At 45.9% G+C, this 23,612-nt stretch overlaps 3 protein-coding genes across 7 annotated transcripts in view; 2 read left to right on the forward strand and 1 right to left on the reverse strand.

Annotated features, from left to right (window-relative positions):
• osbpl6 (oxysterol binding protein-like 6) overlaps positions 1-1,215 on the reverse strand; it is a 37,793-nt gene extending 36,578 nt beyond the window's left edge. For all 3 annotated transcript variants that reach the window (XM_084478969.1, XM_084478970.1, XM_084478968.1), the window contains exon 1: positions 892-1,215. The gene's annotated coding sequence lies outside the window, so the exon portion shown is untranslated. The remainder of the gene's footprint in view (positions 1-891) is intronic.
• Positions 1,216-3,360: 2,145 nt separating this feature from the next.
• On the forward strand, positions 3,361-6,369 carry LOC311358121 (cytochrome c-b-like). Of its 3 annotated transcripts, none has more exons than XM_084478123.1 (4): positions 3,361-3,474; positions 3,903-3,996; positions 4,131-4,307; positions 5,334-6,369. In XM_084478123.1, exons 3-4 carry the CDS (start codon positions 4,136-4,138, stop codon positions 5,477-5,479), a joined length of 318 nt encoding a protein of 105 aa, XP_084334249.1. In that variant the 5' UTR covers positions 3,361-3,474; positions 3,903-3,996; positions 4,131-4,135; the 3' UTR covers positions 5,480-6,369. The 3 variants fall into 3 exon arrangements, with proteins under 3 accessions (XP_084334249.1, XP_084334251.1, XP_084334250.1); XM_084478124.1 differs by having other exon boundaries at positions 3,419-3,474; positions 3,933-3,996; XM_084478125.1 differs by lacking the exon at positions 3,903-3,996 and having other exon boundaries at positions 3,413-3,474.
• Positions 6,370-7,597: 1,228 nt separating this feature from the next.
• Positions 7,598-23,612, forward strand: part of pde11a (phosphodiesterase 11a) — a gene marked incomplete at both ends in the record, with an annotated part of 33,142 nt that continues 17,127 nt past the window's right edge. The window contains 9 exons of the mRNA XM_084478941.1: positions 7,598-8,389; positions 9,418-9,576; positions 15,259-15,348; positions 16,377-16,517; positions 16,975-17,039; positions 19,361-19,493; positions 19,993-20,068; positions 22,388-22,455; positions 22,930-23,022. Coding sequence (XP_084335067.1) covers positions 7,598-8,389; positions 9,418-9,576; positions 15,259-15,348; positions 16,377-16,517; positions 16,975-17,039; positions 19,361-19,493; positions 19,993-20,068; positions 22,388-22,455; positions 22,930-23,022 — 1,617 coding nt within the window. The remainder of the gene's footprint in view (positions 8,390-9,417; positions 9,577-15,258; positions 15,349-16,376; positions 16,518-16,974; positions 17,040-19,360; positions 19,494-19,992; positions 20,069-22,387; positions 22,456-22,929; positions 23,023-23,612) is intronic.

Below are 23,612 nucleotides of genomic sequence, written 5' to 3' on the forward strand. Positions count from 1 at the left end.
AGAATTGCAAATATCCCGTGTTAAGTAAACGGGGCCATGTTCAGCAGGAGGATCTCAGAGGCCTCGGTAAGAGCATCAAACCCGCTGCAGATCAAAGCCAGCCTCCTCAAGAAAGGGGGCCACTGAGTTACCGCAAAACCATTCCACTTCCCAGTCCTCTCTCCTGCTGGTTAATTTATAGGGACCAAGTCTATTTAAAACCCTGTCAATCACAAAGTCAATCACTGACCTTCACTTCAATAACACAAGAACACAATTAAAAATGTGTTTAGCATGTATTCACATTCGGCTCTACTTTTCATCCTCAGGATCGTTTTAAGGGAAAGTGACTCTGTGCTAATTACGTAGACAGCTGGAGGGAGCGCGAGAGCAGCTAATTATGAATAACAGCACGTTAATTACCAATTAACAAACGTGACCAAACATGATGTGAAAAAAATATGTGAGTGTCAGTGACGCATTACACGCGATGTGTCTTCTATCAAAGTCACCGTTTGGCTGGCAGCCCCCAGCCTCACCGTGTCCCTCCAGCCCGGCCTGCTTCATAGGTTTCATAACTCTGCGTTATGAATTACACCATAAATGAACGTGTTCGGGGTCACTGAAAACACACCGCGGCGCTTCCTCATCCTGACTATATCCTCATCCAGCAGTAGCAGCAGCAGGCCGGGCTATCCGTAGCAAGGTGGTCATGTCTGACTGGTCCTCGGTGATTCACTGAGGATGCAAATACAATGGGGATGAGATGCTCGGCTGGAGCAGCCCGGGAGATGGTTTGGAGCGGTCGTTCTGCGTCAATGCGTTACGCACGCCACCGTGCGTGTGTGTGACCTTTTGTTTACGCGTGTGGGTGAGAATGGCAGGTGTGTGTGTGATCGAGATGTGCCTTACCACAGATTGGATGGAAGGACCATGTCTTTGGGATTCTTGGCGCAGGAAATAATTGAAGGTTCCCCCTCTCTCTCTCGCTCTCTCTCTCTATCTCTCTCTCGCTCTCTCTCTCTATCTCTCTCTCTCTCGCTCTCTCTCTCTCTCTCTCTCTCTCTCAACTAGACCAGAGATTCCCCCGTCGGCGGTTTCAGAGCAAAACGTCGTTCGTGGAGCCCACAGCAAACATCCTCCTTGAAATGTATAAAGGGCCTATAGTGGCCGATTCTAGAACATTATGGAAAGTCAAAAAGTGCTGTGGTGGCCCGTTTCCTTAAATGCAGCCTATGATGCTCACCGTTCTGCGCTCAGAACGCTCCTCCCTGCAGCAAGAACGGGTCTGGGCGGGAAGGAACCACCGGGCTGGATCAAAGGGAGATCGGACCCCGGTGGTCTGGAAAACCCGGGGATGGATTCAAAGAGTGGCCGCTATTCTAGCGTTTTCCATACGGAGGGGAGGAGCTTTTCGGTCGTTGTACTGCTGAATTGCATGGGAAAAAATATAACAATTACGGTTGGATAGCTTGGATAACAAGAAATGGATTGATTAATTAGCTTTGTCTCTTTGTGTCTGTTTAAGAAATTCAGTAAAATGACCATAGTTACCAAACATACCACATAGGAAAGGACTGCCCTCTAGTGGTTCCATATGTCTTTTTTTTTTGTTGTTGTCTTTTTTTATTTTAGAAAAAAAAAAAAGGTTTTGGAACACTATCAAAATTTTAGATGATATTTTATCAGATGTAATAATAATAATACAATAATACGAACATGATAAAATAACTAATATTCGAACTAAACATACCAAGATGCAGTCGCCACCAATATGAGCTTGTCATTTCCATAGCTCGGCAATAGAGTAAATATATGATATTGTGATAGACATGACACAAAGAATGACACATAGGCCTATGTGGCAGCACAGACGGTTTAGCATTATCAGTGTCCGGTTTTTACACTTAACTAACCCCCTCCCCTTCACCACCACCTACACACACACACACACACACACACACACACACACACACACACACACACACACACACCAATCAACTCCAATTGCAATAATAAGTCATTATTAAATACTAAACAAATATTATTACAGTCCAAAGTTATGAAACAAACCACGTGACCGGGCTGGACCAGTAGATATTACGCCGGGGATGACGTCACGGAGACCAGGAAGTGCACCACGTGATTGGGCTGGACCAGCAGGGAACGGTTAAAGAATATGATAAGGGTGGTATTAAAGAATTGGATTGTGAATCAATGTTTTGGACCTTTAAGGTTAAATGGCTGAACACATATTTGTCACAACCTGATTCAATGTGGTTTCATGTACTTAGATCTATATTTAAGAAAATAGGAGGGCTTGAATTTATTTTACAGTGTGATCTTGAAGTAGCCTAAGATTCCTGTTAAATTACAATTTTTTTTACAAATATAATCTAAACTGTTCTCTTGGGGAATATAATAAGATTTGTAAAGCGATACCACTTGCAGCTGGTTTACACAATTGGCTCTCACTAAAGATTGACGATATCCCGATCATTAGGGGAGGCTGGTGTAAAGATGCATTTATGAATGTAGGAATATCACTCTGTTGGTTGAGGCTCGATACCGCTTGCAGCTAATTCAAAACACTTTGTTTTATTCTAGAACAAGACCTTTGCCATCCTTACCAAATTGAGTAATTAATCAATGTAACTTATATGATATAAAATGTTATAACAAATGTATTGATCATATATCAAATTTATCAAATGGCCCATTTCTCCTAAAGTCAAAGAGATTCATTTGAAATTAATCTATAAAATCTATCCAGTCGCTGACTTCCTTAGGAAAATGTTTACATTTGAAGTAGATCCATGTGTATTTTGTGAGGCGGCTGTTGAAACCTTGGAACATGTTCTTTTAATGCCGTCTCCAAAGTCTTCTGGTCTTGTTTACACAATTGGCTCTCACTAAAGATTGACGATATCCCGACCTTTGAGTTATCACATCCTCTTTTATATGGAATCTATAGAGTCATCTTTTTCTGATTTGTTCAATATGATTATTCTAATGGGTAAATATCACATCCATTGTAGTAAGTGGAAATGTGCATAGGCCTTCCTTTGCATGGTTTATGAATGATTTTAAATAGTTTTTCTCCTCACTGAAAAAAGTAGTCTAGTACAATTTCAAGAAAAATGTGTGAAGATGTATCCAGGCAATTGTTGTTCTGATGAATAGCCCACTGAATGCTGCTCCTTTTGCTTTGGACTTGTGATTTTTAATATATAGGCCTACCCCCTGTTTTTTATTTTTTTTATTTAAATCCAGAATGATGATTTGTATTGTACATGATGGAAGTATGTTTTCTTCCCCTACGAGAGTTTTGTACTTTGTTTATGCATAATAATAATAATAATAAAAAAGTAGTAACACCGGGGATGACGTCTCGGGGACCAGGAAGTGCGGTATTACACCGACCGGTTGGGGTGCGGACCAGAGCTGTGTGTTTAAACCTGAAGTCTGCCGATCAGAACTAATCCCACACATACGGTAAGAAGTCATTGCTCTCAAGGTACATTAATGCGTTCTTTCTGTCTTTGTTGTTTTCAGTATTTACTACTTTAATAAGTGTTATATAAGTGTTCCGTTTGCGTAACTACTCATGAAACGTGGCCGGACTTTTTAATTAACTCCACACACCCGTTTAGTCATTGGAAAATGTTAATAAACACTTGACTAACAACAGCATAGCCTACACATAGACACATCTACTTAATATGTATTTATATGATCTACCTTATGTATTAATTTTTCTTAGATGTTCTTACCAGTTATTCGAACTTCATCTTGTACAGATATGGTGCTTTTATAGAATGTTTTTTTTTGGTGTGTTTTGTGTAGAAAATGGCCGATCACAACTTAATCCAATAGACTTGGAATAGGCATTTGTGTTACAATACAATATTGTCATTCGTTAGGCCTCATTAAGAAGACGTTTCACCTTAAAGATACCTGTGGGGAAAAAAAACGTTGCGCAAGCACAGAAGTGGTCGAACGAGGTCACTACACCAGGTATGAAACCCAGAGGCGAGGCTGGTGCAACATTGGAATGTATGGACATCACTCTGTTAGGGGAGGCTTTTTGTCTTTTTTTCATGTAGCCTAGGTAGGTATGTAATGTTTTAAAAATGTTTTATTTGTTACAGGAACAATGCCTGCAGACATTGCCAAGGGAAAGAAGTCATTTGTCCAGAAGTGTGCCCAATGCCACACTGTAGAGAATGGTGGGAAGCATAAGGTTGGGCCGAACCTCTGGGGTCTGTTTGGGCGGAAGACCGGGCAGGCAGAGGGCTACTCGTACACGGATGCCAACAAGAGCAAAGGTAAACTAGTAGGATCAGATTTATGTTTGGAAATTCATATTTAGGGCATTTAGCTGACAGTTTAGTTCAAAGGAACTTGGAACCATTTGTACACGCATTCCCCACGTCGGGAACAGTTAGGGTTAGGTTGGTGTCTTGCTCAGGGACACTCAGATAGGAGGCGCCGGGGATCGAACTAGCAACCTTCCGGTTACCCCCTAGATATTAGATCCGCCCCCTCCATTTCTGCCTTCAAATCCAGGCTAAAAACCCCACCTTCCTTGTTCCCTAACCCCGTACTGCTGATCATTCTCTGTATTTCTGTGTTTTGTGCCCTTTCCTTTCATTTATGTTATATATAATTATGACTATTGGTCCACAGGTTTTTGTATTATTTGTCTTTTTAGTAACCCACTGTATAGCACTTTGGTCAGTTTATGCTGTGTGTAAATGTGCTTTATAAATTCATTTTACTTACTTACTACAAGTCAACCCGCTCTACCTCCTGAACTCCTACCACCTCATAGTAGCGGTTGATCTAGAGCAGGGGTGTCAAATGTACAGCCTGTGGGCCTGATCCGGCCTGCAGTGTAATTTAATCCGGCCCGCCAGATAATATCGAATAATATCTATCAGAACTGGCCCGCCGGCATATCGCATTTCAGCGTCTCTCCCCCCCACCCCCGTCAACAATTCCGCCCACGGACCCTGTTATAATGTAATGTCCCCAATTAATGTAATGCAATCCCCCACCCCCCCCCCCCCCCCCCCGTGAACAACTCTGTCAGTCCGAAACTCCGTACCACTCCCCCACACCCCCCCGGTCAACAACTCCGTCAGCCCGTAACTCCGCATTCTAGTGGTGCGTCAACTCCGGCAGATCGCAATCCCGCATCCCCGTCAACAACTCTTGGACCCGTGACTTGGTCCAAGACTTCAATTTAGGCCCGCTGTACAGTTTGAGTTTGACACCCCTGATCTAGAGGAAACCATGTCAGTGTTGTTTATGATGTCGGCTTCATTCTCTAAAAAACAAATATCCCCCAGGAATCACCTGGGAGGAGGACACGTTGGCGGTGTACCTGGAGAACCCCAAGAAGTACATCCCAGGAACCAAGATGATCTTCTCTGGCATCAGGAAGAAGAGCGAGAGAGCCGACGTCATCGCCTACCTGAAGTCTGCCACTTCGTAATGGCGTCGTAGACCATGACCTACATTGTTCCTTGTCATGTTGTTACTGCATGGGGTGTTACTAGTTCTACAGGTGGTGGGTGGCCATTTTAAGATTCTACCGATATTCCTATTTTTATTCGCCGGGTTCTTCTTTTAGATTTCCTACGTCGTATTTCCGGCCTTTTGCGTACTTTTGCACAGCTGTATCTGTTACTCAATATCTTTAGTGAATGCGACCAAATCCCTTCTGTCAGGTATTTTTTCTATATATATATTTACACTGTTTATTCATTACTGTTCCGAGTGGCCAAAAAGCTGTATTTTTATACTGCAAGCTATATTTTTATACTGCAATGCAACATATTTTTTCTCTGTTGTCATTGATTGTTGTTTGTTTTTATATCTCCTTAAAGTGCCTTTATGGGTTTCTGTGCACGGTCTTACACTAACTTAAGTTTACAATTCAAATAAAATACATTTCACTAAGTGATTTTCTTTCATGGTCAAGCCTACCATTAAATTAAGATGTTATCAATCATCAGTTGACGATTGAAAACATCTGGAGAATATGGTTGGAACGAGCATACTCTTTTTTTTATATGTTTATGATCGCCCTACATTGCAGGTGTCACTATGAACTCCCATCTCAACTGCTTCTACTGTTGCTGACTGTTTAACTGACACAACATCAATAGATCATTTGGACACTTTAATGCCTGTTTATGTGTTGTGTTGTGTAACTGTTGTAGTGCAGTTGTTGTTGCTGACTAAGGACCTAAAGAAGGCAGATTGAAACCACTAGCTGTCATTTTTGACCACAGCTGTGATACATTTGAATATTGTGTGATTTGTTAACGTTAAAACACCTTTACCTTGTTGCATTTTGAAGACTTTTGGCCGAGAACATGGTTTCTGTGCAGTGTCTTACACTAACTTAAGTTTACAATTCAAATAAAATACATTTTGCTAAGTGATTTTCTTTCATGGCCAAGAAGAAGTCATTAATCAATAAATGAAGAAGTTTTCAATCGTCAGTTGACAGGTCAATGTGATGCAGGGAAACGTTTGACTGAAATAAAGCATTTGAGGTCTATATTCAAGTCTAGTAAAAGTTGGAGTATAGCTCCATCTAGCGTTCTGAAGGATCCACTGCAAATACTCGGCATCAGGTGCAAATGTGATATGGCAGCCAATGAAATGTAAATTAGTTAGGAAACGAAAAACATGTTTGTCAAACGAAGACAATATAATTAAAACACCCATTGTAAATATTTAACAATTGCCAACGCATGATTGTCAGCTATGCAAAAGTATATGAAGGCCGGTGTATGGTGATATATCTATGCAATCTGCCATTCAACTGTATAAATTAAATACGTATATAGCACTATAGCAAGTAACAGAAATCAAGAACAGAAATGCTGTTGTCTGCTCGATCTAATCTTTTTTTGTACAGTGACAACCGCTGATTCTGCATATACTTTGACGCGTCGTTCAAAATAAGTAGGATATATTCACACACCAAAAGGCTGATAGGACTAATAGAAGAAAGAAGCCAAAGGCATCGATTCTATTTTCCTGTGTTTAGTTATTGTCTCCCACCGGTCGATTCTCTGAGAAGATGCTCCTTCTGTGTGATGACGTGCACGTCAGCATTCTCCAGCCAGTGTTGCCAGATTGGGCGGGAAATCTGGCTCAATCTGGCAACACTGCCTCCAGCGCGCCGTGCGCCACCACCGTCATTTGCGCACAGAAGATCTGCGCGGCGGAGATGCTCCAGTACAGAGTGGCTGGGTGGAGGAAACAGTGAACGTCCAGGCTACAGGGGATCGTATCTGGTTCTAGACGGTGGATCTGCTGGATATGTTTCCTTGTGTTTTAATGATTCAAGGCCCAAAGTGAGGAGATGTCAGAGGGAATATGCGGTCGCTTCGGAGAGTCTCCAGCAGCACCGCTCCCCATCACGGAGGCTGGGATCGTATCCGCGGGTCCTCCGCCGGAGGAATGCCTCTGAGGAAGTTGTGGTGTCAACGGATTCTCTACTTTGATCCCCGATGAGAGATGGTACATGATAATTATCTAACTGTAACTTCATGGATTAGATGCTACTGACGTGACATCCAGCTGAAGTACAGACATGGCAATGTCCAACATGGTCTTCTCGGACGTGGAAACTTTTCTGGACACGCACCCGGAGTTGTTCGAGGACTATTTGAACCGAAAGGGGAAGCAAAGCATGGTGGAGAAATGGCTCAAGACTCACCAGGCGAGCAAACCGACCGCGTCCTCCGCTCAGGTCGCCGCGGAACCGGAGAAACCGTACGCGCGTAAAGAGAGCTGGGCGAGCCGGGGCGACGGTGCCCAGAGGCGGGCGTCGCAGAAGGAGCTCCGCACGACATTCGCCCGGTCCAAGGCCATGAACGCCAACAGAACTTACGACGAGCACGTCAATACCCGGGCTCAGGAGCCGCTGACGAGCATGAGGAGACGAGCGCTGCTCCGGAAAGCAAGCTCCCTGCCCCCGACCACTGCGCACATCCTCAGCGCCCTGCTGGAGTCCCGCGTCAACATCCCCCAGTACCCCTCCACCGCGGTGGACTTTAAGTACTACCTCAAGGAGCACAACGAGCGGGAGTTCTTCCTGGAGCTGGTGAAGGACATCTCGAACGATTTGGATATAACCAGTCTGAGCTACAAGATCCTGGTGTTCGTGTGCATCATGGTGGACGCGGATCGCTGCTCCTTGTTCCTGGTGGAGGGCTCGGCCAACAAGAAGACGCTCGTGTCCAAATTCTTTGACGTGCACGCCGGGATTACAATCTTACCTTCTTTGAGGAATTCCGACGAAGTGCAGGTTCCCTGGGGGAAAGGCATCATTGGATATGTGGCTGAGCACGGAGAGACAGTAAATATCCCTGACGCGTATCAGGTATGTATGTATGTATGTATGTATGTATGTATGTATGTATGTATGTATGTATGTATGTATGTAATCTCTCTCTCTCTCTCTCTCTCTCTCTCTCTCTCTCTCTCTCTCTCTCTCTCTCTCTCTCTCTCTCTCTCTCTCTCTCTCTCTCTCTCTCTCTCTCTCTCTCTCTCTCTCTGTTTAAACTGTTGAATTGTCGGGTAGAGATGCAACTGTGCATCCATCGCATTTGGGCCACCTGTAGCTAGTGCAAACTATCAAATTACAAAAAAATCGAAATACAAAGTGCACTACACTACACCAGAACAGAAAATACATCTGGAGAATATGGTTGGAACGAGCATACTCTTTTATATGTTTATGATCGCCCTAAATTGCAGGTGTCACTATGAACTCCCATCTCAATTGCTTCTACTGTTGCTGACTGTTTAACTGACACGACATCAATAGATAATTTGGACACTTTAATGCCTGTTTATGTGTTGCGTTGTGTTGTGTAACTGTTGCAGTGCAGTTGTTGTTGTTGTTGATTAAGTAGGACCTAAAGAAGGCAGATTGAAGCCACTAGCTGTCACTTTTGACCACAGCTGTGATACATTTGAATATTGTGTGATTTCTTTAACGTTAAAACACCTTTACCTTGCTGCATTTTGAAGACTTTTGGCCGAGAACATTTATGCTGCATTGACACGCATGTACATGTACATGTACATGTAGGCTCCATGACATGTCTAGGCTACATAACATGTGTTGACTAGATGCCATGAAGTGTTATCCATTAATAAAGTGTTATCTAATCAAGAGGCTACATAACATGTGTAGGCTCCATAAGATGAGTAGCCTCCATAACATGTCTAGGCTTCATGATGTGTTGACTCCATGGATTGTGTAGGCTACAACAAGCCATGTATAGTTTCCATGCCATGAGTAGGCTAAATAACATGTGTAGGCCACAGCACCTGGGTGGGCCATGACGTGTGTGTGTGTGTGTATGTGTCCGCGCTGTGTGCATCCTCTCCCACCGACGGCAGGACCGGCGATTCAGCGATGAGATCGACAAGATGACGGGCTACAAGACGCAGTCGCTGCTGTGCATGCCCATCCACAACAGCGACGGCGAGGTAATCGGCGTGGCCCAGGCCATCAACAAGAGCCCGGGCGGGGCGCTCTTCACCGAGGAAGACGAGAGGGTAAACCCCTGGACTGTCAAATCTCCTGAACTATAATGCATACTATTGGGGTCGCCCCGGTGGCTCACTGGGTAGAGCGCGTACCATTAAGACTCAGTCCAATCTGGTTTAAGGCATAGAAAGCAGACATCCAATGAGAGTGGAGCATTATAATGGAGTGGTTAATTTAAGGAGATCTAGCCTTACTTATAATTTGGTAGAGCCCCTCCCCCGGCACCTGCATCCGTAAGAGCCAGGGATTGGTGTGAAACGCCTGTGGATGTGTTTATGTGATGTTTCACAGTCTGGTGCGTTGTTTACCAGAGTGGCGTTGCTTTGGCGTTCCATTGACCGCTAGTCCTCAGTCCTCACCTTCCTGGAAGGAGGGATCCCCACTCTGCGTTCCTTCTCAAGGTTCCCTTGGTTATGGGGGAGTTTTTGCTTCTGTCTCTGGTGGGGGCCAGGGTTATGGGGGTGACATAACCTGTCTGTGAAGCTCTTTGAGACTGGGACAGTGATTAAGGGCTGTACCAATACTGAGGACTTGAATCGACCTGGTTTACAGCCTTGGTTTACAATATATTGTCTGAATTCAATTGTATGTTCATAACTTAGAAACCAGTGTACATAAATCAAATCCAAATAGATTGAAGATAGGGCCTACAATTTGAATAATAAGAAAAAAGAAAATGGCTTCCTTGAATCCATTATTTGGCAAATACATATTCATATATATTCTTTATTTTCAATGTTTCCCGTCAGAGTCTGTTACCCTGAACACATGACATGTGACACGTGTTCACAAGGGTTACCTTCTGTTTGACATAGATGGGGAAGATCCTTCTTTTTTTCTCCATTGCACATTTTTCAGAAGGCTTCACATTGCATCAGCATCATGCTAATGCAGCGCCGGCTGCGGCAGAACACGTCACGGAGCACACAACATGAGCAGAGCGCAGCGAGCAAGCAGGGCCCCTCAGACGCGGCTCTGAAACGACAACAATAAACACAAACACTATAAAGCCACGCAGCGTTTCGTCTCTCACAGCGTAAAGTAACACCGCAATAAGAAGGCATTAGTGGGAGATAACGATTCAGCGGTATGAAAACGTACGGGGGGGTTTCATATACTTAAATCTCGTGGGATGGGGAAACACTTTATTGTTTTTAAATGCCACACCGCCTTAATTGCGTTGTGCGGCGGGGCTTCAGTATACCCTGCCGGGCGGAACTCCTTGGGGGAGATCACATGGTCGTACTACTGTGTGTAATTGCATCGTCTCATTATCTTCCATCGAAGGCAATTTAATTTATTTAACTCGGATCTGGTGACCCTCATATGCTCCCTCGTCGTCATAACCTCCGTGTTTTTGTGTTGTTTAGGGTTCGTATTATTGGCTTTATTGGCTTTTTTTGCGCAGCTTTCCATGGATATGATGTCAAAGACCCCATGTTGTGGTGGTTGTTAAACACCTGATGTTGGCAATAAGAACCAATCCTTAAAAATACAATACACACATGAGAACTATGTAATGCTTATTGCATAATGAGAGTGGTTCTATGTCAGGCAGAAAAGCATTGGAGCAAACACAATACAGAAATGCGTGCAGATAGGTTTTTAATCGTATAATTATGAATGCTTCTCTTCATGATGTATCTTGTTCTGTATTGGCCAACTGACTCTGAGCTGAGATATCTATTTTATTTCACTCTTAACTTCACTGCCGTGGTTTGGCTTGTCCCAGGTAGTGGCTGTGTCGTTTTGCACCATATATTTCCATTCCTTGTTGTGTATAAACGTCTACATCTGTAGTCCTCATCTTGTTTTTATTCTTCCAAAAACAAGATGCTGTCCACGCCCCGCCCCCCTGTGAGTGACAGCTAAATTAAACCAATTGGAATGAGCGAGTCTGTCTCATCCTGCCTTGCTTCAGGGTGTTGGAGTATGAACCGTGTTGCCATGTCATGGGAGAGCAACACAGCACAGCTGTGCCTGAGTCAAGTTATGTAAAGACCACCCCCCCCCCCCCAGCCCATGGTCGGGCCAATCAGACAGCTAGGTTTTTCCCGCCTCATCTGAGCCAAAACAACAGATCCTAGTTCTTCCCATTGGTGACATTTATGTCAAAGCGATTTTCAGTTGATGCTCTGTTGGCCCCGGAGCCGAGCGCGGAGATCTGAGTAATTAGTGGTCATATTCGGGCCCCCAGTGATCCTTATGGGGGGGGTGGGGGGGAGCTGCTGTATTAGCCCGTCGTGAAATGGCCTCCTCTTCTCCTTAGCTGTAGTTTCTTTATTGCGATTAAATTGGATTTCAGTGATTCAGTTTTGTTTTAATGAACTACGAGGATGAGCCTGGGAACCAGACGAATCTCGCGACCTCATGTTTCATTTGCTCTGCAGATGAGGTCTGGCTCCCCCACCCCATGAAAATATTTCTGCCCGGTCCGACGTAGACCGACCACAACCATTCCGTTATGAGGCGGGAAAAATACGATGAGGTGCAAAGGATTTTCAGTTACAACAAAGATGGCTGCCACTGATCAGAACAGTTTGTTGATTCCGCTATTGAGATGGTATTAAACGAACTAGACGGTATATATTTTCAACAACAAACGACAGCACTAAAGCTATCTAAGCTATTGTTGAGAAGAAAGATGTCTTTCGTCGCTCAGTGCTGCATCTCCCGTTTCCTTGCTATGATTGGCTGTTTTTGATTTCCCTTGGAAATCAAAAATGAACAGAAAGGTTCCCGACTAATTTCAGTATGCAATTTGTGGAATAACATAATAATCATAGTAACTAACTAGTAACTAAGTGTATTTGTTAGGATTGCAAAAGACACTCATCAGTTACCATTAATTAAGTGAAATGCTCTAAGACTGGACTCCGTATCTGTTTAGAGTTGGCTCTGTTCTCTCTGTGAGCCAATTCTAATTGTAGACCGCTCCCGGTTCGTTTAGACTAATCAGGGCATCTCTTCCCTGATTGGTTCGGGGAATCCATCTGGCCTGTCAATCACTGGTGCTGAATGCAACGCTTCGAAATGACAGAGAAACATAGTGAGCGTTTTTTTGGTTGCTTACTTTCAAAATCTTACTCTCTTCCACTCTTTTCTGCTTTCTCTCTTTACAACTCTTGAATCATACCTAAAGCAGCCTTAACTGAACATTTTAAATGACACACACTGTCTCTGGCTTATCATCTCCACACAGGATCTGTGTCACACAGGACACTTCCACGCAATATCCTTTAATAGGCTATATAATAATAATCATATAATAGGCCTATACAAAATATAGTTTCTGTGATTGACTGTCACCATATTCAGCCTCACATGCAGTCACTTTGAATATGTGTGGTTAGGCAGATACAGCATGATCAAAAACACAACAACAACAACAACGCAACAACACAACAGGCCCACCACTTGCAGTGTGTCGGCAAGCAGCAGGTATCCACTGTTTCGCTACACGTGTAACACGGGGAGTCGTGGGGGGTTAGACGTGAGCGGACTGCTCGCCTCTCACTAGCCTCTGCTAGTAAGTCGTGTTATTAAAACCACTCTTTACCGCTCAGTGCACAGGTCTCCGGGCTTGTTTGTACTGCAGCCCCGGTATAATGGCCCCGGCTGACAGGACGTAATTAGAGCGAGCAGCGATGTCTCTCCGACCGCTCGTTCCACCGGCGGATCCATAGCCGAGTCCCCAACGTCCGTCCGCCTAATGAAGCGGCTCCTACCGGGGCTATCGACGGTCAGCGGCGACTCTGAACCGCAGTGTTATGAGAGAATTCCAGGGAAGAGGAACTGGAAAAGGGCTTTGTGTGTGTGTGTGTGTGTGTGTGTGTGTGTGTGTGTGTGTGTGTGTGTGTGTGTGTGTGTGTGTGTGTGTGTGTGTGTGTGTGTGTGTGGAGAGAGCTTCCCGTTTTTTATTTAGTTTTTTATTCCACGAGAGACAGTGCACGTGCACTCGGAGTAGAGTGTAACGGAGAGTGTGTGTGCTGGGGGTGACGGAGTGACTGTTTTGACTCGTTAGTTGTGTGATGGCGTTGTGTCAAGTGATGCATTATGTAAGAGGTGGTTTATGGAATTTAATATGACTCGGAGGCGGGGGCGTGTTGCTCTGTTTTGATTTGAGTTTCTCAATTACTTTACTTTTTCATTGAACAGTGATCATTAATAATTCATTCGTTCATTCATACAGTAATGAAATATGGTTCTATATATATATCTGTCTATGGGGGCCAAATGAAATATGGTGTACTATAGTGTGTTGTGTGTGTGTGTGTGTGTGTGTGTGTGTGTGTGTGTGTGTGTGTGTCTGTGTCTGTGTGTGTGTGTGTTTGTGTGTGTGCATGTCTGTGTGTGCTAAATATATACAGACCGTGATACACGCCAATTCTATATGCCATTGTTTATAGTGTGTGCGTGCGTGTGTGCACGTGTGTGTGTGTGTGTGTGGCTGTGTGAGGCGTGCTTGTGTGTGTGTGTGTGTGCATGTCTGTGTGTGTGCTAAGTATGTATAGACCCTGATACACACTACTAATTCTATATGCCATTATTTACCGTGTGTGCGTGTGTGCACACGTGTGTGTGTGTGTGTGTGTGTGTGTGTGTGTGTTCATCAATACACACACTCATCCATCTATGCAGTAACGGCGGGTCCCAGATACCTTATCTCTCGGCGCAATGTGAAGGAGCCACCTCAGTATCTGCGGCTGCAGCCGAGCACCTCCTCATTCATGTATTGTGGAGCGCTTCCCTTTCTTCTGGACCTTCGGGTCACACAGGCGGAATGGTAAATATTGGCCAGTGTCGTGGTCGGGATTGCATTGTTGACACATGGGCCCGATGCTAAAGATAGCTATAGCATCGCAGAAGGGGTAGAGTGTGGAAGCAAACAGACTAAATTGTATTGATTCCTCATCGTAGAGTCAGAGGCCCCTCAGATTGGCCCTCGGAGGCAGGGGCCCGGGGGCCGTGTGGACCCCAGCCCCTCTCTGACCCCGCAGTCCTCTGAATGACACCTCTTCAGAGACGCACCGTGGAGCACACAGAGGCCCTGAGTCGCTGTATGTTATAGATTGGCGGTGCTCATGAACAATACAACATCATAATTATCAATATTCAATGAGGCAGCGCCCGGGAGTTATTTTTGTATGATTGGACAAAAGAAGCGGTGTAATCAAACGGGAAATAGCATATGGATCAATTGTTCCGCCGAAGGCCCTCGTGGTCAAACTATGCCGTGGAACGGGAAAGTGTCAACTGAATTGATGAAGTTGTTCTGGCAATTCATGTTTCTAATGGAAGGCTATTTTTCCCTTGTTTAAAATTAGGTGCGATCAAAATTTCCATCAAGAGCCCCAAGAGTCCCGGCTTGTTTGCTACCGCGTACACTCACAGACCTATGAATATTCAAAGCCTTTTACGTCTTTACGAGTTTTATTCATAAAAGGCCTTAGTATAACATCAGCCAACCACCTTTAAAGGTGACATATTATACCACTAGGTGTGAGTGTGATGAAGTGGGCGTGTCCACCTTGATGTATGACAGATAGATGAGCAATGTTTGCTACAGTCCACTGGGTATACCGGTAGACTGAACTATCCAGCACACATCTAGGTGTACACTCACACCTGAGAGTGTGATAATATGCCACCTTTAAGTAGAAGGCAGCTCACCCCTGATGTCTCCACAGGTGCTTCAGATGTACCTGCCCTTCTGTGGGATTGCCATATCCAACGCCCAGCTCTTCGCCGCCTCCAGGAAGGAGTATGACAGGAGCCGGGTAAGGGGCACGCATCCCATCACATGACCAGCCAGCCAGCCCCCCCCCCCCCCACCCCCCTCAGCACCACCACCCACACCCACCCCACGCTCTCCCCTCCATCGCTAGGATCAGCATTCCCTCCGTCCTCGCCTGGTGCTGACAGCGAGTATTGATCAGCAGTAACATACTTGCTGCCACTGCAGTGTGTCTGTGTTAGTGGGGGGTGGGGGTGGGGGGTAAGACAGCGTACATGGAAGTCCCTCCCTGGCTTGCCGGCTGACTTCTCCCCCAGCTACACTCACCGGTCGGTGGGTGGGGATGGGGAACATGGTGTGGGGGTGGCTGGGGAAGGCTCTAAATCAGACGGGGAACATCTACATAGGCACTAATGCATGTCAGCCATTGATCTCTGATTGAAGACAACGTCATGGGAACTGATCCAAGTGTGGGAGGTGGGAAGAGGTGGACGCAGGGAGGAAGAGGAGGAGGAGCAGGAGGAAGAGGGGGAGGAGGAGAAGAAGGAGGACCAGGAGGGGGAACAGGAGGAAGAGGGGGAGCAGGTGGGGAAAGAGGCCGAGGAGAGGGAGAAGGTGGCGGAGTAGAATGAGGAGGAGGAGGCAAAGGTGCAGGAGGGTGAGGAGAAGCAGGAGGAAGAGGGGGAGGAGGTGGAGGACAAGGGAAAAGAGAACAAGGAGATAGAGTAGGAGGAGGTGGAGGACTAGAATGAGGAGGAGACGGAGGAGAAGGTGAAGGAGTTGGAGGATGTGGGGAAGGAGCAGGACTGAGGAGGGGGAGGAAGAGGATGAGGAGGGACATAGGCTGGGCTTTACGTCTTATTTAACTTGGTGGACACCACCACAGATACACAGGGTAATTCATTTAAATGGCGGGGAGCTCTGCTGTTCTCAGCCATGCTGCTGAATGCTGACCGTGCGCTGATAGAAGGAGGGTCTTCCTGCTTCAGAGCGGGGGGTCTGAGGGGTACCGAGGGGTACTCGCGGGCCGCTCACCGCTGCCCCGTTTCCCCCCCCCCTCGCTGTGGCCAGGCTCTGCTGGAGGTGGTGAACGACCTGTTCGAGGAGCAGACGGACCTGGAGAAGATCGTGAGGAAGATCATGCACCGCGCCCAGACGCTGCTCAAGTGTGAGCGCTGCTCCGTGCAGCTGCTGGAGGACATCGAGTCCCCGGTACGCGGGCGCACGTACACGTGCACACACACACACACACACACACACACCTGCAGGCACATGTGCAAACATACACGCATGCACACACACACACACACACACACACACATGCAGGCACATGTACTTGCGCAAACATACACACATACACACACACGCACATGCACATGCGCACACATACACATACGCACATTCACAAACCCATGTACACACACGCTTAAACCCATACACGTACGCACATACGCACACACACATACAGTTACAGACACATACATTCACATACATATAATCAAGCACGCACGCACGCACAGACACACGCACTGACACACATACAGACACACACACACACACACACATACACAAACACACATTCCTGTAGGTCAGCTGTGTGCTTTTTCCCCCCTGCTGTGTGCGTCCTGGTGAGTTTTTGAGCCCCTTCTGGTCATGTGACCCTCTGCAGGTGGTGAAGTTCACCAAGTCCTTCGAGCTGCTCTCACCCAAGTGCAGCGCAGACACGGAGAACAGGTACGGTGGGAGGTGAGGTACACACACACACACACACACATACACACACACACACACACACATACACACACACACACACACACACACACACAGAACAGAAAGCTTTTTGAACAGCTGCTCCACACATGATTGACACACCTGATCCACGATTCCATTTTCTCTGGGCTCAATGCACTTAGCCTCTCAGTAGTAGCACGGCCTAGTGAACGAGTGGCTTCACGTTGTGGGCGTCCTTTATGGACGGAGACGGGGCAGTAAAAGGCAGAAGACAGATTCCTCCCATCCTGCGTTGACCATAGCCCAAAGGCGCCGGCCTTGGCAGCGATAACTGCAGTGGTCGCATATATGACGCAATATCACAGAACACCAGTTATAACAAGTCTACAATAATCCAATCCCCTGTTAGGCTGTATGTCTCACGAGGTGATGTGGGTCTGTTGCTGCTTTGTGTTGCTGTTATGATACACACACTGGCTGTGTGTGTGTGTGTGTGTTTGTGTGAGTGTGAGTGTGTGTGTGCATCATGGAAAGCAGTTGGGAGAGTGATCCATCGTGCGCTGCCTTAACTATCACTGCTTGAACCCATATGAGGAAAAGCAGGATGCCGCAAGAGAGACACTTGTGACTGTACGAATAAACGTGACGTCAAACACTGAGCGCACCTCGAACGCACTTCCGAATCCCCATCCATCCGCCCGCAGAGAGAGAGAGAGAGAGAGAGAGTTGTGAATACACTGCGTTTCTTCTCCTTCCCTGATTCAGACAGTATTAAAAGGTTTCTGTGGTTTCTTTATGCACTATCAGCCTATTCTCCGTGTTCTCTCCTCCGTTCGCTGGGGAATTCACCGGGTGCTTTAAGAGGTCTGCTTGTGTTTTTACAATAGATAGTGGAGTTGATTTGAGCAAACTACGGTCCTACGAACACTTGGATAGATCCAGGTCTAGGCCCAACCGCACAGAGACAGACGACCTTGTGTCATTCTGCTGTGATTAGAAATAGATCGGACCCTGAAAGGGAAACAGAGGAGCAGACAGAGAGAAGGTTGTGTTTCCAAAGAGAGACCTAAGGGAATGAGGATAATTGTATTTGAGAGTGAGAACGAAGATGTGGTCAAGATGGAGATTAGATTCACAAGGGTGTTGAGAAGGGGCATCTGATATTCATGATGTCATCATTATATGCCCATTAGGAGAATTTTTTTTAAAAAGTGAATCAAATACCAACAGTGTTTTTGAGGATTGTCTCTGGAGTTGAAAGGAGACCAATTCATAATTGTTAAAGGAGACATATGGTGTTTTCCCAACAAGTAAACATAGTATATGAGTTCCAGAAAACATGTTTTGAAGCTGTTTGCTGGAAATAGCTTTTAGGAAAAAAAATCTTGCCTACCACTATTCCCCTCTGTTTCAGTCCCTTCAGAATGTGCTGTTTCTGGTGTCTGTAGCTTTCATGCAAATGAGCTGCTGCCCATTGACCAATGAGCTGTCAGAGTGAACCACCGCATGCAGGAGAAGTGATTGTTGCTGTTTGCGGACTCCCGGAGCTCTATATCTATATAATATTATATTATATGATATAATAATAATAATATTATATTATATAATATATAGGTATCTATATGATATAATATCTCATATCATGGCCAAAAGCTATGTGCGCCTCGGATGATATTATGAATCATAAAGACTGCGTCTGACGTCTCTGGTACTTCCACAACAAGTAAAGACTCGTAGTGGGGGTTATCTCGGCCATGGTCGAGAAGAATTGGGGGAAAAGAACTTTGGCTTTGACTCCCTGAAATCCAGATTAAACCGAGACATGGAGGAGAAAGGGATTATACTCCCGGAGCTGAGCTGCCGACGAAGCTCACCCGCCCGGCGGGCAAACTGACAAATTAGACATCTATTTTTGTATGGAATCTCCCTGCTTCTGAAATGCGCGAACATCTCCGCTCAGCGTTCGTCCGCTGGTCCACAAAATCGTATCTATGCTCTGATTGGAGGGGGATCGGGAAGTGGGTGGTAAAGGCCCCCCGCCTACGTAGGAGGAGGCGCCAAAACTGACTCGCTCATTTGGTAACTGTAGGCGGGGTACTTTCAGAAATGCATATCTCACTCAAAAAGTATGTCCAGACTTATTTCAAAGTTTGTATGTGTGTGGCAGCACCAGAGACCCAAAACAACACCCCAAATCCCAGGAAAAGTGTTGTTTTCATAATATGGTTGGTTGTAAAATTGGCTTTAGCAATAAATTCTTTATACTTTACTTGAACTCGATTGGTGTAATATATCCTGTTGGTCCTTTCCTCTCGCTCCCCTAGTTTCAAAGACAGCATGGAGCGGTCCTCCTACTCTGATTGGCTCATCAACAACAGCATCGCCGAGCTGGTGGCTTCCACCGGTCTCCCCGTCAACATCAGCGACGCCTACCAGGACCCCCGCTTCGATGCTGAGGTGACCCCCTCATAGCCCGAGTGTAAAGGACAAAAACACACTCACGCACACATACACACGCTTAAAACACGTTCCATACAAAAGATGCAAGGTCAACATCACCTTTACATCGGACCCATCGGACCCATCACCCATCGTTTTTTCGAGTACACAAATGGACACGCATCCGTATCAAAAGTCACTCGCTGAACATGTTTCTGTGCCAATTTAAAACAGTAAGGACCAAGTTTGTCATCGTGGGCTGTTGTAGTTCTTCAACGGCACACATGACGGCCTTCGCCATGTTCGCAGAGAGCATCTCCTCCACTCAATATTGGATGTGTGGTTACCGCGGCGGCATGGGGAATGGAACATATGCACACTTTAAGAGCTTTGACCTGGAAACGCCGATGTGGAGCAGGCCGCCGCGTGGCAGAGTGTCAGCATGTGTCCCGCGTGTACACGGGGCGCTCCTCATGCAAGCCGTGTGCTCCCTGTTCGCTGTTTCCTGTTCCTGTAGGCGGACCAGTTCTCCGGCTTCCACATCCGCTCGGTTCTCTGCGTGCCCATATGGAACAGCAACCACCAGATCATAGGTAGGCTCGCACATAATACGCACACAGACGCACAGACGCACACACACACACATATACATGCAAGCAAAAACTTGCACACATATACACACACACACACACACGCACGCACGCACAAAGTGGCACTCACACGCCACTCGGCAGCAGGTCTGATTAGAGTCATTCTTTGCCTTCAGAGCTTATAGGGGAGGAGTTCCCCTTCGTCTCACTGCTGCACTCTGACACGCTGATAAATCATTGATGCTGGGGCTGAGGGGGTGGGGGGGGGTTGTTGTGACAATGGTGGTGGTGGTGGTTGTGGTGGAGGTAGTGAAGTTTGTGGTGGTGGTGGTGGTTATGGTGGAGGTGGTGGTGGGTGTAGTGTTTGTGGTGGAGGTGGTGGTGAGTAGTGTTTTGTGATGGGGGTTGTTATGGTGGTGGTGGTGGTGTTGGAGGTGGTGGTGGTGGCGGGGTAATGTTTGCGGTGGGGGTTGTTATGGTGGCGGTGGTGGTGGTGGTGGGGGTCTGGCGTGGGGCCTGGATACTACAGGACAGGATACTACAGTCAGCCCCAGCAGCTCCTCCACACCGGCCCGCTGGGAAAAGTCCTGAGCAATGTGCAAAGCAATCAGCTCGGACTGACACTGACGTTCACACTGCAAGACTCGCACTGTGTGTGTGTGTGTGTGTGTGTGTGTGTGTGTGTGTGTGTGTGTGTGTGTGTGTGTGTGTGTGTGTGTGTGTGTGTGAATCTGTGCATTAGTGTGTGTGCATGTGTGTGTGTGTGTGTGTGTCCACACATGTGCATGTGTGTGTGAGTGGTGTATGTGTGTGCATAGCTGTGTGTTAGTGTGTGTGTGTGTGTGTGTGTGTGTGTGTGTCTGCCATTGCTTATATGAGTGTGTGTGTGTGTGTGTGTGTGTGTAAGTGTATAAGTGTGTGTGTGTGTGTGTGTGTGTGTGTGTGTGTGTGTGTGTGTGTGTGTGTGTGAGTGTGTGTGTGTGTGTGTGTGTCCGCACGTCTGCATGTGTGTGTGAGTGTATGTGTCTGTGTGTGTGTATTTGTGTTTGTGTGTGTGTGTCCACAAGTTTGTGTGTGTGTGTGTGTGTGTGGTGAGAATGTGTACGGGCCAGACATAAACAACAGACAGAGAGGGAGAGAGAGTGGTGGTGGTGAATAATGAATTGTGTAGGGAGAGTCAGAGGACCTGAATGAAAACCGCCAGAATCCAAGGTTCAATCCAGAATCAGGATATGAAAATTATGATCATGATATGATAAATAAATACGATCTGAAATTTTCCTTAATTAGTTAAAACACAGGGATATTCATAGTATTCCTCGCAAATAAATGACAACGTAAGTCGATGTTTGACTGTTTTTGTGTGAGTGAATGATATCATGTCCTAAAGGGCCAGGATTTATGTTTTTTGTTGTTTTTCCGGAGAAACACAAACTGTGGCAGTCATCAGGAAAAAAAGTGAGTTGATTTTGCGACGATAAAGAGTTGCGGTGCTGCGGTGTGTATTATCCAGATGGGCTGATCTGTGACGTCAAACAGAGGATTATTATCATGCCTGTAACTCCCAATGTACATTTGTTTCACTGGCAGCATAAAAAATCATATTCATATGCAAATTGTGTTCAAGCTGTGGTCACGTGACACATCGAGTTTCATATATGTACAGATGCATACGAATATATAAGAACGCATCGTTGCTTATATATTCGTGCTTTGCCTCTATCACTGGTGCAACCACACTATGCACAATTACGCACACGTACACACACTACGGCCGCGTCGGGGCGGACTCGCTTCAGACGCTCCGAAAGGGCGGCGCGACTCTCGGGGGAAATAGCAGCTTGTCTGTGTAATTTCTTGTGTGATGATAAAAAGGCAGCGGGCGCTCACTCCGGTTATACAATTAGCTTTATCAACACAGTCATGGCTGGCGTTTTAATGAAGAGATAAAGGGAGGTGACAGCGAGCTGACGGGCTCCGTGCATTTTATTTATTACCAGAGAGGAGGCCCTGGGCCCTCCAGTCAGTGTAACGTGGATATATATATATATATATCAATGTTTATATATGTGTTTTAGATATGTTTATATCTGTAAATATTCGTCATTACATTTGTCCTGGTTTCTGGTTTTCGTCAAAGTCAAAGTATATAAGGCAGGCGTATATACACTCTTTTATGTTTTCATTCATTCTAATTAACTTAATGTTCATCTGTGACATCATGGGTTGACAAGTACACGTTAAGGATCACTGTAACCCTGTCCAGTCCAGTTCAAATAAAACAAACTTGTGTGCAGTAACTGACTCTTGATGTGACCACAGGTGTGGCGCAGGTGTTGAACAGACTGGACGGGAAGCCCTTCGATGACGCAGACCAGCGTCTCTTCGAGGTATACCTCCCCCTCTTACGCACCTATTGTATGTTGTACGTCCTGGCACTTAATGTACGCACTTATTGTATGTTGTACGTCCTGGCACTTAATGTACGCACTTATTGTATGTTGTACGTCCTGGCACTTAATGTACACACTTATTGTATGTTGTACGTCCTTGCACTTAAATAGTGTTTAGCATTGTGTAGCATCTCATCCTAGTTATCTTTGTTGTGTACGGGGAATGGGTTAACCTAGCGATTGTTAGTGTTTGGCAATTGGTTCTATGAGCATCCTTACTCTACCGACAGCGATATATTGTTGTTTATTTTTCTCTTTCTTCTCTTTTCTGACAAATCTACTTATTGTAAGTCACTTTGGATAAAAGCTAAATAAGTAAATGTATACCATCTTATAGTCGGTCTACAGTCATTATATATCTTTCTATAAATCTATTGTTTATCATTTAGTGATCATCCTTCTGTCTCTCAGGCGTTTGTGATCTTCTGCGGACTCGGCATCAACAACACCATCATGTACGACCAGGTGAAGAAGTCTTGGGCCAAGCAGTCTGTCGCTCTGGATGTAAGACACACACACATTCACACACTCACCCATCCACTCACACACCCACTCTCACACACACACACACACACACACACACACACACACACACACACACACACACACACACACACACACACACACACACACACACACACACACACACACATAACCACATCATTAAGCCCATCATAGAAGGTAGTAAGGTACGATAACATTAATATCCAGGATCCAGGTCCTCCCACTCTTAATGCCAGTCGCTCTGTTAATCTGCCATCCTCTTCCCTCACTGGGGAGCTGCTCAGTGAGGCCTCACCACATAGGGTTAACTCCATCATTCATGAACAGCACTCCCTTTCCTGCCATGTCAGCTCTCAGCCTCCTCACTGTGTCTGGGGTCACCTGTAGAAAGGAGGCTTGAAGCCCGGAGAGGTGTGACCATGGTTTGATAACACAGACCGGGGTTTTCCTCTCAGCCACACGTGGATTGGAAAAGGAAAAGGAAAAAGGGGTGACTGGGGTCGGTGCTGGAAGCAGCAGTCAGACGAGTGGGATAAACCGACCATGTGGATGCATTGCCCGTGGCAGCGTTGAATAAGCATGAGTCACTT

This window comes from Micromesistius poutassou, assembly GCF_964030765.1.
Source record: "Micromesistius poutassou genome assembly, chromosome: 14".
In the NCBI taxonomy this organism is placed as follows: domain Eukaryota; kingdom Metazoa; phylum Chordata; class Actinopteri; order Gadiformes; family Gadidae; genus Micromesistius; species Micromesistius poutassou.

Coding starts and splice junctions, on each gene's coding strand:
- LOC311358121 (XM_084478123.1), top strand. CDS start 4,136: ATGCCTGCAGACATTGCCAAGGGAAAGAAGTCATTTGTCCAGAAGTGT. Junction 4,308..5,333: donor GGATGCCAACAAGAGCAAAG/GTAAACTAGTAG, acceptor AATATCCCCCAG/GAATCACCTGGGAGGAGGAC.